Source organism: Elgaria multicarinata, chromosome 13 (assembly GCF_023053635.1).
Source record: "Elgaria multicarinata webbii isolate HBS135686 ecotype San Diego chromosome 13, rElgMul1.1.pri, whole genome shotgun sequence".
Taxonomy (NCBI): Eukaryota; Metazoa; Chordata; class Lepidosauria; order Squamata; family Anguidae; genus Elgaria; species Elgaria multicarinata.
This window is the reverse complement of record NC_086183.1, coordinates 31905193-31923216: the sequence shown is the minus strand read 5'-3', so window position 1 is coordinate 31923216 and position 18024 is coordinate 31905193. Positions and strand designations below refer to the sequence as shown.

General features: G+C 52.6%; 2 protein-coding genes across 2 annotated transcripts in view; one reads left to right on the top strand and one right to left on the bottom strand.

The window, feature by feature from the left end:
• MEIOSIN (meiosis initiator) overlaps positions 1–5096 on the top strand; it is a 31146-nt gene extending 26050 nt beyond the window's left edge. The window contains exon 13 of the mRNA XM_063139760.1: positions 5032–5096. The gene's annotated coding sequence lies outside the window, so the exon portion shown is untranslated. The remainder of the gene's footprint in view (positions 1–5031) is intronic.
• SIX5 (SIX homeobox 5) lies at positions 4326–14875 on the bottom strand. The gene is made up of 4 exons (XM_063139759.1): positions 14689–14875; positions 14058–14640; positions 9403–10658; positions 4326–7919 (listed from the first exon to the last, which is right to left on the bottom strand). Exons 1-4 carry the CDS (start codon positions 14873–14875, stop codon positions 7300–7302), a joined length of 2646 nt encoding a protein of 881 aa, XP_062995829.1. The 3' UTR covers positions 4326–7299.
• Positions 14876–18024: the final 3149 nt, after the last annotated feature.

The following is an 18024-nucleotide window of genomic DNA, read 5'->3' as shown; positions in this document are numbered from 1 at the left end:
GGTCCCCTGCCCCCTGCAAGAATGGCTCTTCCTCCAAGGGAGGATCAGGCCCATGAGTGGTAGCCACCGCTCCTTGCCTGCCAGTGTTGTTACTTGCTCAGCTGGGGGCCACTGGGCCACTATCAGTGGGCTGCCCTCCTCAGCAACTCATAGCCGTTTGCAGGGGAAATTGCTGCTCCTCATTCAGCACATGAGAAAGCAGCAACCGTGCCAAGGAGAGTGAATCCATTCCTTAAAGGGGTGGGAGGCAGTGCCAGCTTCTCTGATTCAGTGTCTCAGGGTTCTGCAGCGTGCGGATAAGCAGTCTAGCATATTTAGCGGTTGCTGGTGGAATACGCCTAGTCTGGAAAGTACCAGGGTTTATTTAGAGCGGTGTGCTTCAAAACCAAATAAACTCTGCAACCTGTACCGATTGTGCCAGAGGCCTCTGGCATGCTGCAAAAAAAAAAAGTACTGCTCTCCCAACGGCATCTTTATTCGAGGTCAAAAGAGTGATTTTGTGCTTTGGAGCTCAGACCCCCCACCTCTGCCTTGCGCTTAAGTTCTAGGGCAAGTTACTTTTCTTTTATGCTCATCAGTTTGCCTTCTGGGAAACGGGTGTTTTGTGACTGGCTGCCCCACCATAGCAGGCTTTTTGGCAGCCGTTTCTGTAAACACCCATGACATGCTGTCAAAATTCCAAAGGGTGCCCACCAACACACACACACACACACCCTAAATCTGGGAATGGGAACAGCTGTATTATGCAAATATACATCGATATCAATATGCCTGCTTAGTTGATTCCTATGGCACTCAAGGCAGTTTACAATAACTGATAAAAACAGCAATAAGGAAATACGTTAAAACACAATTAAAAATATTCCAAAACAAAACAAATGACACACACACCCCAGTTTAGAATTAGAACAGCTTCCTTGTTTCCACTAGACGTAGAGCGTCGTCAGATTTATCGTATGCTCGCTACTGCCCACTTACGGATATTTGCGTCCTTTAGGCTCATTTCTCCGTCGCAAAACAGACCTCTTTCAATATGTCTTTTTAATCATCATCATCATCCCAGAATGAACTGCCATTTCCTGTTGTGTGCAGGAAAAGCAGCACCATGTCCTGTTTGATCATCCCTGACTGATGGCTGGTTGGCCCCTGCGTGAACAGAGTGCTGGACTAGGTGGACCCTTGGTCTGACCCAGCATCAGGGCTCTTCTTATGATCTAAACGGCCCCTGAATGGGCCACGTGGTCATTGCTGCTTCCTCTTTCTCTCCCCATATAAAAAGACCGTCGCTATTGTGGGACAGCAGCAGGAGGACATTGCGGTTGCACCCTGATTTAGGGATGAAATTTTGTGAAATCTCCAATCTATCACTGACGCCACAACCTTAAGGCCTTAGAAACTTGCTTTCCAAGCTTTTTTTAAAAAAAAAATTAAGGACATTTGCTTTTTTTGATATGCTGATTTCTTTATTCAATACCTCTGAGGGCAGTTGCAGAGTACACTCAGGCCAGGTTTTACAGTATCTTTGGGTCTCCATATAGCAGCCCTCCCCAACGTAGTGCCCTCCAGGTGTGTCACACTACAACTCCCAGGATCCCCCCCCCCCAGCCAGAGATCCTGGAGTTGTAGTCCAACACATCTGGAGGGCACTAGGTTGGGGAAGGAAGCCCTATACCCTTCTGTGAAGCAACTACCTGGGATGCCTTATTCCCTCACGATGTACTGCTACACTGATCATGCCGCCTTCTCCAAATGCCCATGTTCATCTCTACAGCAACTTTAAAACCTGCCATCCTTCCTGTATCACCGGTTTTGCCACGAATGCAGGATTAAACTCCCCTACAAAGGGTTAATCATGCCTGGGGTCTCTCTCCCTCCACCCGCCTGCTTTCCCACCTAATGCAGGGACAAGAAAAGCCCCCTAAATACAAGCACCCCAGACGGTATTGCTTACACAGCCATCTGAGTAACACTATCCAACCTGGATCACCTTACTTCTTCCAAGCAACTTAACAGCCTCTCAGGAAAGGGGGGGAAAGCGCTTTGTTTTGGAGCTGAAACAGCAGCAGCTACAGCAGAAAACCCACTCTTTGCAGAAAATTAATCAGAGGCTCACTCACTCCATCTTCATCTAACCCATTTTTCCCATAGGAAGGCCTCCCGCCATTGTTCCAGAACTGTTTGCTACTTCTCTAAATGGCCCCCTGAAGCCCCTTCTCATCAACATGTTTTCTTGGGCTCACGTGATCAGTATCTTGAGGGGGGGGGTAACCCTGTTTTATCTGAGAGAATTCAGTGTGGCAATGGCCACTGGGTTGGATGGATGGCTTTAAAAATGTGCAGGGGTGTTGTTGTTTAGAAACGTAGAATCATAGAATAGCAGAATTGGAAGGGGCCTACAAGGCCATTGAGTCCAACCCCCTGCTCAATGCAGGAATCCACCCTAAAGCATCCCTGACAGATGGTTGTCCAGCTGCCTCTTGAAGGCCTCTAGTGTGGGAGAGGCCACAACTTCACCAGGCAACTGGTTCCATTGTCGTACTGCTCTAACAGTCAGGAAGTTCTTCCTGATGTCCAGCCGGAATCTGGCTTCCTGTCACTTGAGCCCGTTATTCCGTGTCCTGCACTCTGGGAGGATCGAGAAGAGATCCTGGCCCTCCTCTGTGTGACAACCTTTTAAGTATTTGAAGAGTGCTATCATGTCTCCCCTCAAGTTTAGTTTTTTTACAAATTAATGCACAGACAAATTAATGCACTTATCAGGCAGTGAATCAAAGTTCAAGTTGCTGAAGCCATAACTGAGGCTGTCTCTTGCCTTCCTGCCCTGCTTTGGAGGGTTCTAGAGCAAAGGTGCAGGACCTATCAGCCCAAGAGCCAAATTCTGTTTTGGAGATGTTCTCAGGGGCGTCATTCCAATGGTGGGCAGAGCTGAAGGCAAAACGGGTGGGACTAAAATACCAGCAAATTTTAACTTAAGGCTCCCAGCAACAAAGGCTTAGGTCAGCGGTCCCCAACCTTTTTGGCACCAGGGACTGGTTTTGTGGAAGACAATTTTTCCACAGACCAGGGGTGGGGGTGAGATGGTTTTGGGAAGCCCCACCCCCACCCCACCCCAGTGTCCTGCCTTCGCTTTGGCTGGGCAGGCGAGATGGCGCCCAGGTACACTGGGTTGGGGGTGGGGGATGGGTGAAAGCAGCTCACCTGTGCGGCCCGGTTCCTAACAGGCCATGGACTGGTACCGGTCTGTGGCCCGAGGGTTGGGGACCCCTGGCTTAGGAGACACATTTCAACCTTCTAAAATGGAGGAAAAACAAAGCAAAAGCCAAGAAGCTACCAAACAATTGGTGGTTGGCAGAAAGGGGGTGGGCCAAAGGTTTGGGGCCTTCTGGGAAACGCCGGAGGTCTGGATCGGGACCTCAAGGGCTGGATATTGCCTCTGTGTTCTGATTCAGAAGAACAGTATGGAGCTGGCAGCCTTGATAAAGCACCAGGCGCAATGGACAGAAGACGGCATTCGGCATCACCTCTTGCGGGGTTATCTGATCCAGCCCACAACAAATGTCATAAGGCTTATTCCCCAACCCGCTGTCTTCTAATGTTTTGGACTACTACACCCCCAACCACTGCCTGTTCTGGCTGGGGCTGATGGGAATTGTAGTCTAAAGCTTCTGCAGGGTGCCAGGTTGGGGAAGTCTGCCATAAAGCTCACCCCCCCTCCCCATGACCCTTTCCTTGAACCTAGTTTGCAAAAGCTAGGCTCCTGCATTTCCCTTGCAACCTCCCCGGTTCTGACTGCATAATCATGTTTTAATTACCAGCAAGCTAAATCGAATCGCCCTTAAGAGACCACCGAGTGTCCATCAAACTGAAGGCGCTTCCTTCCTTCAGCCTTCTCCAAGTGTTGGGCAAGCCAAATCAGCAAGTGCAACAGCCCCAAGCCTCGCCAATCCCCATGGCAAATGCTGCATGTTGAAACTTACCTGTGTAGCCTTAAGGACTAGCTACTTGTAGTAGTAGTAGTAGTATAAAAAACCCTCAACCGAGATTCTCAAGATGCTGAATTCCATGTCCCATATCGGTTTTTCCACTTGTGATTATAGAATATACACAAACCTGAAGATTTTGTTTAAATTCTGGGAACTTAATAGTCTGTGAACATAGAAACCAACAGTTTTTGGATCCTCCCAAACATTCGCCTGCTCTCCTAAACAGCATATCATGTCAATTTCCAGCAGAGCTTGAGACAGTAACAGGATGAATACACACAATATACAGAGCTTTAGGATAAAATATATTTATATATATAAAATATATATAAAAGACACAAATACACATTAAAAACAACAAAAGATAGAAAAATATCTTGTAGAAATGATTGCTTCTCACAAACTGTGGAAAAAGGTGTAATTCTGTTGTAGTACCTAGTTGGGGGAAAAAGAGGGGGGTGGGTGGCTAGTCAGACTACTGAAATGATCGTGGAAAAGGCAGCGGGGAGGGAAAGAACACCAATCCACCATTTTGCTGTTGTGAGGGGATTTTTCTCCACATAGAACTTCCTCGAACAGCTGTTTTTGTACAGATTCAACCTCAGTGAAAACCTGTGCGGATACTGAACTCCATCAGACGAGTGTTTTATTGCACGCTCGTTACTGGACAGTAACGGATATTCGCGGGTCCCTTTTGTGACGTTGTCTGCCTCTCGTGCGCTTCTTTGCGTGACAAAAAAACCCACATCCCAGTAAGTCTGACTTGTTTTTAAAGACGGAACTTGCCGCTCTCTCCTGCTGTGTGCAGATGCAGCAGGATCAAAACAGCCCACTGAATAGGCTACGTTGCAGGTGGAGAAGCAACGGTAAGCAAACGCGATTTCCCCATGTGAAACCACTCGTTGAGTGGTTCTTGAAACAGGATCGAGGGCGCATGGGCCCATTAGCAAAGAAGGGGGGAGCAGAAGGCACTTTAGCCAGGAATTTCTGCCCTGGAGGACTGAAACAAACTTTTCCCTTCTGTAGAATTGTCTGCACTGTTTTCTAGGTCTAAAGAGCTAGGAAGCGACCTCATGGCAACGCAGACCTTTGGTTCAGCTACCTGAAGATGATGCAGTTTAGAACAATATACTTTTGCTTGTAAGGTACATAGATTTCTTTCTTTCTTTTTAAATGCATTAGAAAAACAAAGGTGCTTCTCCTGAACAGACAGTTTTTATGTTTCAAGCTGCTGGGTTGCTCCATGATGGCTTGAGACCCCCCCCCCCACCTGCCTTCCGAAACTGGCTCTGTAGAAAGTCCTTTTATTTACAAGAAGTGCCAAATTCATTCCCTGACCAGGACAGGTTCAATACTTCAAAAGTTGCTAAAGATCTTAAAGTTCCCCATCAATTACACGGATGTAGTGTAAGAAAATGTTGTGCTGTAGTTTATTTTCCCTCTTCTATCCTCATGATAAAAAGACCATTAAATAGATAGGAATTAAAGTTGCCAAGGGGTTATAGAAATTACATGGAAATAGTGGATTTTAAATAACCTTTCTTCTAAAAATAGATTTTTATATATATGGCTTCTGTGTCTTAAAAAAAAAGCCAGACCACTTGCTAATTTTAGGATTTGGAAGTTAAGTTATACTCAAGTTTGCAATCATATTTTAAGGGGTAGTGATCACTTATGTCCAACTGCATATTCCTGTTTTTCGAAGTATCATCCCATCTTCAGGTGTCCCTAATTAACGTGTGTCTATTTTTCCCAATCCCAAATATAAGGGGATATTATGGTGTAGCTAGAATTCATTTTACTGTGGCTTAAGAGACTAATAGCACAATCCTATACATGTCCACTCGGAAGTAAGTCACACTATGTTCAATGGTACTCACTCCCAGGTAAGTTGGCATAGGATTGCACCTTAAGTAACTCGTTGTTACTGTAGCTTAAGAGACCATGAATTTATTAGGGTGACCCTATGAAAAGGAGGACAGGGCTCCTGTATCTTTAACAGTTGCATAGAAAAGGGAATTTCAGCAGGTGTCATTTGTACGCAGGTAGCACCTGGTGAAATTCCCTCTTCATCACAACAGTTAAAGCTGAAGGAGCTATACTAGAGTGAGCAGATACAAAAGAGAACTCCTCCTGCAGCTTTAACTGTTGTGATACAGAGGGAATTTCACCAGGTGCTACCTGCGTACAAATGACACCTGCTGAAATTCCCTTTTCTGTACAACTGTTAAAGATACTGGAGCCCTGTCCTCCTTTTCATAAGGTCACCCTGAATTCATATATAAAAACTATCTGCATGTACCTTTTAATTGTAGGACTACCTTGTGCTGAATCCAACCCCACTTTAACAAATGTGCTTCTTGTACTCTTGCTGCATAGGACTGTAGTCCAAACTTTCCTTTGTTCTGCCACCTACATGAAATGCTAGAAAGCTATTCTATAACCAAAGCATGGGCCCCTGAAGACAGGAAAGGAAAGGAGACACTCTAGCCAGGCTTTTCTGCCCAGGAGGACTGGAATAATGTCTGCATTGTTTTCTAGCACCGGTGTTCCAATTTAGAGCAGAATATTCTGTAGGACTGCATGAATATCTCCACCCACGGTACTAACAGCCAATGCGAAGTGAAGTATGAACGAGAGCACACAGGCCTTGTCACTCCCTAACTGGAACAGGAACCAAGCGCTGGGTAAACGGGCGATTCTCTCTGCCCCTCCAAAGTGGGATTTGGGGTCATAGTAACACCTGAAGCCCATCCCTAGCACCATGGAGGAGGGGAAAGGAAACCCCACCTTGTCATATAAGTGCTCCCTGCCCCCTGGGAATGGGGATTTCCTAATTTTCCAAGCTACATCGCGTCTTGGAAGCGACTGGATGAGTTTCTAATAGGCAAGAAATGAAGGCGGGCCACCCACACCCCTCATGCTGGAGCTGAGGCGACCTCCAGAGTGAAGACAGTGCTTGCTACTCTCCCGGCAGCCACAAGGCGGCACTCAGGTTGGACAGGAAGTTGGACGTTGCGGTTAGTGTATATGCACGTGGGGTGGGGTGGGGTTGCTTATTGCCCCGTGCGTTTCTGTACTGTAGTGTTTGTTCACCCTGCAAAAAAGGTACAACCAGCCCTGATTGCAGGGGCGTGGGGACAAGGGTTCACACGTGCGAGAAAGCGTTTCCCTTATCAAGGCACTTCTAGCATCCCCAAAACAGGAGCTGGTGTGGGGAACGGCCGGAGCAGAGGCCGAGGATTACAGGTTAAAAGGAACGTCCCACGGGGCAGGGGTCCACACTTCCACCCACGGTACCCAAGCCCTCTTCGCCTTATAAGTCCAGAGGCTCTTCAACCGGCACCGACTGGAGCTGCGTCAGGACTTTCTCCTCCGAGTCGAGCGCTTCGGGACCCAGGGGGTCGTCCCCAGAGGCATCCAGCAAGAGGCCTTCTCCCTCGGGGAGCCGGAGCAGGCCGCTTTGGTCCTCCATGGTGCTCTTGTCCATCTCAAACAGCCCCTCCGAGCTGGTGCCTTGCAGGTCCATGCTGACCGGGCTGGACCACACCACCTGCTGCTGGGACAGAGTCAGGCCTTCTGGCTGGGAGAAGTTTGAAAGGAGGCCCGCATGGCCAGGGTCTGTGCCGAACGCCAAGTCGGCCGGCCCGGCCCCGTCAGAAGCCGAGAGAGGAGAGACTCCGGACGGCAGCACGGAAGCCACCCCCGGGAGCAACACGCCGCTGCCTTCGTTGACCTCCAGGGCGGCTGGGGCGCTCACCGGCACTTCCTGCTTGATAGGGAGGGCCAAGGCTGGGGCTGCTGGAGCCGAGAGGATGGGGGCCATCAGCATGCCGGCTGGGAAGGTGGCCGTCAGGATGAGCTTGCCCTGCTGCAGAGCCAGGCCGGTCATGATGGTGCTGCTGCCAGTCGCTGGGTTGGTCAGGAGGATATTACCTAGGTTGGAGAGGAAAACACAGGAAAACCCTCTCACGTTTCAGGCAAGGAAAGATCCCTGGTGTCCTGTCTCTCCCTGACCACCCAACCAGTAAGCATGGACCCTGCCTACTTGCCCCCAGTTTAAACCACTAAGGAATTTTTAAAAGCCTAGCAGTCCAGGCCACGGCACTGGAGAACCTTTAAACTGGCAGTATCCGGCAGTCCCAGCGCCAGGGGTCAGCCTGGTTGGGCACTTGTCCAGGATCCACATTCCAGCAGGGGCCCCCTGACCCGAGCCCCCTTGGAGTTGCTCCCTTCTGTCCCCCATTTCAACCGGCTTGTTCCACCTTGCCTTTCTTTCTAGCCCAGACAATGACGCGACTGTCTTCCTGCTCACTGGCTCTCTGCCCGTCAAACAAACAAGAGATAGCAATGATGAGAAAGGCGATGGTTGAAGGCAGCTGGTGACCATGGCACTGAGCAAACAGACTCACTGAGGAAGGTGTGTGTGTGGAGGCCGGCTTGCCCAAGGGGCCCTCCAAAATCTGGAGGTGGTGCCAATATTGAAAATCTGATTTAAAAATCTCCGCACCCCAAATTGCTGAGCTTTGACCCCCCATCTGTCTGGATAATTTGGTAAACCTTGGACTTTTCCTTGCCTCTGCATCAGGGGAGGGCCAGTTGTGGCCCTCCAGCTGTTTTGGCTTCCATTATCCTCACCGCAGGCTCATGGTAACGAAGGCTGATGCGAGTCAAAACATCTCAAGGGCTACTGATGTGATCTACACCCTTTTAGCAACGAGGCTCTGCTTTAGCGGCAACAATCCTGCTTCTCATTAATGGTCAGTTCTATTGACTGCAAGAGCCTCGTGTGGCGCAGAGTGGTAAGTGGCATTTACTGCAGCCGAAACTCTCCCCACGGCCTGAGTTCGATCCCAGCGGAAGCTGGTTCTCAGGCAGCTGGCTCAGGTCGACTCAGCCTTCCATCCTTCCGAGGTTGGTAAAATGAGTACCCAGCTAGCTGGGGGAAAGATAACTATGACTGGGGAAGGCCATGGCAAACCACCCCGTTACAAAGTCTGCCAAGAAATGTCAGTGAAAGCAGGCATCCTTCTAGGAGCCAGTAATGACTCAAGTGCTTGCACAAGAGGTTCCTTTCCTTTCCTTCCTTCTATTGACTGCAGGTTTGGCACAGGTGCCACCGTTGGTAAAATTAGGGTGGTTATTGATCAGAGCAACCTTCCCCAACCTGGGGCCCTCCAGATGTATTGGACCACAACTCCCAACAAGCCAGGCCAGCCACAACTGGCTAGGGATCATGGGAATTGTGGTCCAACACATCTGGATGGGCCCTAGTTGGATACAGCTGCTTCAGAGGGTAACTAGTCGCCCTGCAGATGGTAAGCCCTGATTCCGCCCCAGGATAGTTCTGGCCAACGTCTTCAGGCGCTCGTCTTGTTCTCCCAAGCCTTCTCAACCATCCTCCACCCACGGCAGATACCTGGTGCGGCACCCTGGATTTGCAGCGCCGTCATCCCCATGTTGGTGTTGATGAGATGCACATTGCTTTGGCCAAGGTTCCCTCCTGCCACGGTTGCTTGCGGCGTCCCTGCCACGGGACCGAGTTTGATGGGGGCACCGCTGGTCAGGATCTGGATGGGGCTGCCCATGCTCTGCTGCAGCGTCACGACCTGGGAGGTGGGCACCACTTGGGGCAACGAGATTATCTGGGACCCCTGGGCCGCCTGGGGCAGGGAGATGAGCTGAGGGGCAGGCGCCCCCTGGGGTACGGTGTAGATCTGGGTGGGGGACATGGGCACCATTTGAGGTGGGGAGAGCACCTGGGTCCCCGAAACGGGCTGGGACAAAGGTACCACCTGGGAGGGGGGCGACACCTGGCTGATGGGGACCAGGGGTGGGGCAGGGACGTGGAGAACGGTCGCCTGGGCCGGAGAAGGACCCGGGATGGAAAGGAGCGGCGTGGCTGTGCTAGCGGGAGATGGCGTGGCCAGGGAAACCTGGCCACTGACTGTGGCTGCAGGCAGGACTTGAGCAGCAGAGACTAGTTTGGCAAGGGGGACAATCTGAGGCGTGGACGTGACCGGCGGTTGAGGCGCTGGGGGCAGGTGGGCGGCTGCGGGGGCCTCTTCGTTGGACGGGACGACTTGCGACATGGAAACAGCCGCCAGCCGGGGGGGCTTGTGGTCAGAGAGGAGCGCGGAGGCATCGGGGAGAGACAAGAGCGGCGGGACGGCCTCCGACTTCACCTCCACGCCAAACGCCAACGCCTCGGCCGTTTCCAACTTCACCTCCCCCTGGAGAGACCCTGGGCTGAGGAGGACCGTGGCTGAAGCTAGAGGCTCCTGGGGACCTCTGGAGGCCTCCTGGCTGTTGTTGGCGGCCGAAGACTTGCCGCCCAACAGGGTGGGGGAACCGTTGAGGAGGATGGGAGGGCTGGGTGCCGCCACGGGGCTGAGAGTAATGGTCTGGTTCTCCCCGAGAGCCAAGCCGTTCAGGATGACGCCGCCGCTGGGCGTCTGGATGACGGACCCGCCATTGAGGAGCATGGTGGGAGAGCTGGCGGTGATGAAGTTCCCGTTAAGAAGGATGGAAGAGGCGCTGGAGCAAGCGGCCGGCAGGAAAAGGCTGCTGGAAGTCGGGACCCCTTCAGGGGTGGTGGAAATCCCCATGGCCACTTCTGTTTCCTCGGGACCGTGGCTGGACTCGTCCTCTGTGCTGGGATTCCCGTCGGACTCGCTGTAGGAGACGAAAGACTGGGTGAAGGATTCTCCCCACAAAAAAATTCCAACTGTGTCAAAATAGCAGACTATACAATGGTAAGGCCACCTTAGAGCAGCCTACCCCAACCTGGGGCTCACCAGATGTGTTGGACTACAGCTCCCATCATCCCCAGGTGGTGGGAGTTGTAGTCTAACACAACTGGAGGGTGCCAGATGGGAGAAGGCTTCTGCGGAGTACTCAGCATAATCGTTAACAGCTTTTATCGTTAACTGAGCCAGTATGACACAAGCTTTCGTCGGCCTATTTTATAAAGTGAATGAAGCAGTTGGAACAGAATAGATCAGCTTGTACTATCCTGGTGCCCCCACAAGTCTGTTGGATTATAATTCCCAGCATCCCCCACCAGTCATGCTGGTGGGGAATTCTGGGAGTCGTACTCCCAACACATCTGGTGAGCATTTTGGAGAAGGCTGGAGAATGATGATAGGAAAACACACACACAGAGAGAGTGAATCAAAGTACTTGGGACAATAAACCCCAGTGATCTTTACTTCCCACCCTCTTAGCGTGACCCACACAGCCAGGAAAAGATCCCAAATACAACGCCAGCTGATCACGCTGAGCCGATCATGTTTGCAGGTTCCGGAGGAGATGAAGCAGCCACAGCAAAGTAGAGGGAGCTGGGTGAAAAACTTCCTAAACTTTAAGCAAAGGGGAGGGAAAAAACATCCCCCGACAAAGGGTCAATGCCCCCACCCACGGTCCTAGTTCTGAGAGGACACCCTCCACACACACAGCCACTCAGACAAGCCCAATTCCTTAATACAATGACAAGCAGCTAGCTCCTTTCCAGACCCAGGTTCTGGGGTTTATTTGAAAACATAAAAAGAGATGTGCTGGATCAGGCCAAAGGCCCATTTAAGCCACCCTGTTTCCCACCGTGGCCAAGCAGGTGCCCTGGGAAGCCCACTGGCGGAACATGAGCGCAATAACTCCTCTTCAGCAACAGCTATCCTGCCTCTGATATAAAGGGTCCATTGAGCTATCGTGGCTAAGAGTTCTACATCCCTGTGCCGGCTGGGGATAATGGGAGTTGTAGACCAGCCAAACTGGATGGCACCAGGCTGTGGGAGGCAGCTGGAAACAACCCTTAGATGGAGCAACTCTGGGTTCGTTGGACAAGGTGATGGCTGAGATTTCCACCCTCCCAGTGGGAAAGGAGGGGACAGGAAGAAAAAAAAGAAAGCAATCCAAAGGAAATTCAAAGCCCTGGGTTCACATTTCACAACAAAGGGGAAGAGCTAGGAGCAGCCCTGTCCACGTTGCTGCTGAGTGCAGCTAACTAAGTTTTAACCCAGAGAGAGAGAACTAGAGAAAGGAAGAAGGGGTGAAGGCAATCCAGCTGCAGGAACATCTGGAATAGCCAGCTTGGCTGTTCTCCACCCCACCCCCTTGAACAGTTGGTAACAGAGGAATGAGCTGGAACTTTCTCAGACTTAAGTGGTTTCTAGCTTTTGTTTGTAGAGGGAAGGGGAGCAGCTCTGGCAAAAGCCAGACTCTTTTTTTAACCTCCTCTACACAGAGGGAGGCAGAAGAGAGAGAAACGCGCGTGTGCGCACACAGAGAAGAGATCCTCCTTAGAATCATCTCGTGCTTTTTTTTTGCTCTTGTGGGTGCATCCTTCCCACGTCACCCAGAACAGACTGGGGAAGGGGGTTGGAGAGAGGGGTTGTTCAGTAAGGCCCTTTATTACCGACTCCCAATTCCTGCATTACAGCCCAATCCAATGCAAGTTTACTTGCAAGTCAGCATTCGGGTGATCCACTGAGGAGTGTGCAGAAAGCGTGGCTGTGTGTGTCTGTCTCTCTCGCACAAGATGGGGTTGTGCTTTAAGGTCCTGTGTGTCCCCCCCCTGTAGTTTTTGCCATGTTTTGGCCTTGCTTTGCCTAATTTGGAAGGATCCCAACAAGATGTACAAAGGACAGGGTTCCCTTTATTCAAATTGAACATCTTCCATCCCCAACCTGGCATCCTCCAGATACGTTGGACTGCAACTCCCATCACCCCAAGCAGATGATAGGATTGTAATCCGACCCATCTGGAGGGCAACATGAGGAAGGCTAATGAATATTTTCTAGAATGTTAGGGAAAGAATTACAGAATTCTGCTCCATCTCCAGAGCCTGCGGATATCCAGCATTTCATAGAATCATAGAATAGTAGAGTTGGAAGGGGCCTATAAGGTCATCGAGTCCAACCCCCTGCTCAATCCAGGAACCCACCCTAAAGCATCCCTGACAGATGGTTGTCCAGCTGCCTCTTGAAGGCCTCTAGTGTGGGAGGCAGACACCTGTGTACACCAGTTGCTGGGGAGCATGGGTGAGAAGATGCTGTTGCACCATGTCCTGCTTTGTTGGTCCCTGGCCGACGGCTGATTGGCCACTGTGTGAACAGAGTGCAGGACTAGATGGACCCTTGATCTGATCCAGCGGGGCACTTCTTATATTCTTGTGAGACAAAACATCTGGAAGGCCACAAGTTGCCTACTCCTGGCATATGGGGTGATGTGTGAGTCTTTTAAGGGCAGAAGAAGAGTCCCAATGGAGGCAGCTGGACAACCATCTGTCAGGGATGCTTTAGGGTGGATTCCTGCATTGAGCAGGGGGTTGGACTCGATGGCCTTGTAGGCCCCTTCCAACTCTGCTATTCTATGATTCTATGATATGACCCAAGGTCATAAGGACATAAGAAGAGCCCTGAAGCTGGATCAGACCAAAGGTCCATCTAGTCCAGCATTCTGTTCCCACAGGGGCCAACCAGCTGTCCGAATGGGAAGCCCCCAAGCAGGACATGGGTGCAACAGCACCCTCCTGCCCATGTTCCCCAGCCACTGGTGTACATAGGCATATTGTCTCTGATCCAGGAGGTAGCATATAGCCATCAGGACTAGTAGCCATTGATGTCGTTCCCCTCCAGCAATTTAACCCAACCCCCTTTTAAAGCCATCCCAATTGATGCCCGTCACCACATCTTGTGGAAGTGAATTCCATAGCTTCACTCTGCGCTGTATAAAGAGCTCCTTCCTTTGATCCTGACTGTCCCACCTATGGCCCACGACCCCTGCTCCCTCCAAGGTAAGTCCCGCCAACTTTAATGCACATCTCAGAGGTGATGCCCTCCAGATGTTCAGTACTTCAACTCCCTTTCCCCCCACGCCCGCCAGCATGGCCAACGGGATCAGGGATGATGGGAGTTGTAGTCCAAAGCCTCTGGAGGGGCCCAGGTTGGGCTAGGAGCGGCAGTCCCGTCTTCCCAGCGCTGCCGGCCGCCGGCCGGCCAGCCAGCCAGCCTGCCTCTGCGCGCCCGGCTGAGGCGCGCTCTGCCCATGCCCAGAGGCCTGCCGCTGGGCTCTCACCTCTTGCTGGGCGTGCCGGCGCCTCCGCCGCTGCGATCGCGCTGCCGCCGGTTCTTGAACCAGTTGCTGACCTGCGTGAGCGAGAGGCCGGTGTCGCGGGCCAGGCGGCGCTTCTGCTCGGGGCTCGGGTAGCGGCTGCGGCCGTAGGAGTCGCGCAGGGCGGCGCGGGAGCGGCGCTTGAAGCAGTACACCGTCTCCTCGCCGTCCCAGATGGTGCTGGGCAGCGGGAACTTCTTGCGCAGGCGGTACTTGTCGACGGCGCCCAGCGCGCGGCCCCGCGCCGCCTCGGCCTCGCGGTAGCGGGCGCGCAGGTAGAGGTCCTGCAGGAAGGGGTGGTGGGGCGCGCCGAAGGGCCGGCTCTGCACCAGCCGGTACAGCTCGCCGAAGTCCCCGCGCTGGAAGGCCAGCAGCGCGCGCGCCTTGGCCAGGCTCTCGCCCGCCGGCGCCTCCAGGCAGCGCGCCTCGTCGTCGGCCGGCAGCGAGCCCAGGAAGCGGCCCAGCCGGCCCGGGTCGCCCGCCTGCAGCAGCGCCTCGCACACGCACGAGACCTGCTCGGCCGAGAAGCGCGGCGGCGGCGGCGGCGAGGAGGAGGAGGCGGCGGCGGCGGGCGGCGAGGAGGACGGAGACGCGCCAGGCGCCCCCGCGGCAGCCCCGCCCGACACGCCGCCGCCGCCGCCGCCGCCCCCGTCGGGCTCAGCCGGGGCGGGCGGCGCCGAAGTTGGCCGAAGTTTGCGCGGCTCCTCGGCGGCGGCGGCGCCCTCCGCCCCCGGCGGGCCTCGGCCGGGAGGCTCTGCGGGATCCGCGGGGAAGGAGGCCATGTTCGGGCGCGGGATTCCGGCCCCCCTCGCCTACCTCCGGCCCGGTCCCCTCCCCCTCCGGCCTCCCCTCCTCCTCCTCCTCCTCCGCCTCTCTCCCCTAGCCGTGCGGGTCTCCTCCCCCTTGGGCGCCGCCGCCCCCTTTCCACATCCTACAAGGCACGAGCCGCTCCCCCCGCCCCGCCGCCCCTCTTCCAGACGGGAGTTTTCGCCTTCTCTGCACCGGGAGCACCCGCTCCCCCCCCCCCCGATCCTCCGTGTCCCCCCACCCCGAATCTCCCCTCCTCGGGTCCTTGCAACTTTGCGCAAACTGCAGCCTCCCCGATCTCCCCTTTCCTTCTCCTCCTCCCCTCCCCTTCTTTCCTCGCCAGCCCCCGCTCCCCGCCCCACTTCTCCCTTTACTTTCTCTCTCTCTCCCCCCCCCCCTCCCCCTCTAACTTTCCTTTCTCCTCCTTTCGCCCTTCCTACTTTTTCCTCCCGGGCTCCTCCTCCTGCTGCTGCTGCCGGCGCCACCACCAGATCTTTCTCTGTGTTTCTTACGCACTCCTACCCCCACGCCGTCCCGCTCCTCTGCAAAGGCTGCTGGCGGCCGGGAGCTTTGCAAATTCCACGCCCCGTTAGTCCTCCTGCCCCCCTCCCCTCTCCCCCCCCCCCCAACCACGCCGAACATGGGATTTCTGCAAAACTCCGGCTGCCGCCCCGAACTGCACTTTTCGGGGGCATGGGGGGGAGCGAGACCCATTGAACCGTGTGGGACGTTCTTTGCTGGCTAAACGTGGCAACCAATTGCGCTGTTGGTTACTTTTCTTGGGGAGGGGAAAGGGGGGGCTTCCAGTCACTCTACTGGCTGCCAATTAGTTTCCGGGCAAAGTGTTGGTCATTACCTTTAAAGCCCTAAATGGTTGGGGGTCCAGGTTGCCTCCGGGATCGCCTTCTCCCATACAGTCCTCCCCGAACACTCAGGTCCTCTGGGGTGAACTTACTTCAGTCAGCTAAAACTAGGCTCACATCAGTTTCCCAGAGGACCTTTTCTTCTGTCGCCCCCAGATTGTGGAATGGCGTGCCGGAGGAGATTCGTAAAATTTCTGTAGCTTTCTGTAGACAACTTCACGAATGCTATAAAGCCCTGAGGAAGAACGCAATTGCGTTCGAAAAGCGTAGGCACCTTGGCACTTTAATAAAACTTTTGCTAATATTTATGTTTGAAGATTACTTGGTTCCACCCTTGCCTTTGGCTAGCTTTAAAGACTAGCCTTTTCCGGCAGGCCTATCCAGATCAATGTAAAATCAAGAATTTTTAAGATGTATTGATTCCTGTTCTAATCTAGAGTATTGCGTCCAGTTCTGGGCTCCACAATTCAAGAAGGACGCAGACAAGCTGGAGCATGTTCAGAGGAGGGGTCTGGAAACAAAGCCCTATGAAGAGAGATGGAAAGAACTGAGCATGTTTAGCCTGGAGAAGAGAAGATGGAGGGGAGACATGATAGCACTCTTCAAATACTTAAAAGGTGGTCACACAGAGGAGGGCCAGGATCTCTTCTCGATCCTCCCAGAGTGCAGGACACGGAAGAATGGGCTTTAACACGGGATAAGTTAAAGGAAGCCAGATTCCAGCTGGACATCAGGAAAAACTTCCTGACTGTTAGAGCAGTACGACAATGGAACCAGTGACCTAGGGAGGTTGTGGGCTCTCCCACACTAGAGGCCTTCAAGAGGCAGCTGGACAGCCATCTGTCAGGGATGCTTTAGGGTGGATTCCTGCACTGAGCAGGGGGTTGGACTCGATGGCCTTGGAGGCCCCTTCCAACTCTGCAATTCTATGATTCTATGTTGTTCCCCGCCTCAATCCAAAGGGAGAGGCGGGTAAGAAATAAATAAATTATTATTATTATTATTATTATTATTATTATTATTATTATTAAAAGATATCGCGCAGCCGAGCAGAGAATTCTTGTGCCACCCATTAGAGACCCGTTTGCGCAAACTCGCCACCATTGCAGTGGCCAATTCCCAAGTTCGGCCCCCCATCATCGCTGTCCCTAAGGAGAGTCCAAAAATGCCAGCAGCTGGAGTGATCTATATAGAAACAACGCAGCTCTAGCCGTTTCCATCTCCCACCAGAAGCAGGTCTTTTGTAAAGCCAAGGGGTCTTCATGGCCCGTTCCAGACCAAACCACTGCAAAAGACTTTGCATTACAGCTGAGAACAATATATTGTAGTTGGGAGCCTTCAGTTCTTCCCAGCTGCTGTGAGGGTTGCAGCTAAACTCTGAGGGAACAGGGATGTCGGGGGGGGGGGCAGATGATGTCAGCATCCCTGCTACTTAAGAAAGTGGTGGTGACCTGCCCCTGTGAGCCCTGACACCACGACACCACGGGCCTCCAAACGATTACACCTTCAGCCCCCCTGAATGCCTGTGTGCTGGTGTTTCCCAGGCCTTTTGCCTGGCTCATCATCTTTTCCCATTCAGTTCAATGTGCCTTGCGTTGGAGACCATCCTCTTGGTGGTTTGGGATCCGACGTGCTTCGGGCGCCAACGTGCCTCGGACCCCTTGCAGGTTGCACATCCCCTCCCTTGACCCTAGCCAGGGCTCTTAAACGTTCTGACAAACGAGAAGGATCTTGGAATTGTTGTAGATCACAAGCTGAATATGAGCCCACAGTGCGATATGTCGTTAGTTGGATGGCTACCAGAGAGGGGGGCCTTGTTGGTGGCGGCACCCAAATGTCCCTCCCATCCTAGACCTGTTTACCTGGTACCTTTGGTTGCGATCTTTTAGTCACCTGCGAAAGTCTGTAATGGCATCTTTATCTAGCCTTTGGTGGCTTTTAATTGGTGCTGCTGATGTTTTTTAAATTGCATGTTGTTTGCTGCTGTTTGTTTCTCAGAGGAGTTTTTTAGCAGCTGGCTTGAGGGTTGTTTGTTTGTTTGTTAATTATTATTATTATTATTATTATTATTATTAATTTATATAGCACCATCAATGTACATGGTGCTGTACAGAGTTAAACAGTAAATAGCAAGACTCTGCCACATAGGCTTACAATCTAATAAAATCATAGTAAAACAATAAGGAGGGGAAGAGAATGCAAACAGGCACAGGGTAGGGTAAAACTAACAGTATAAAGTCTGCACAACATCAAGTTTTAAA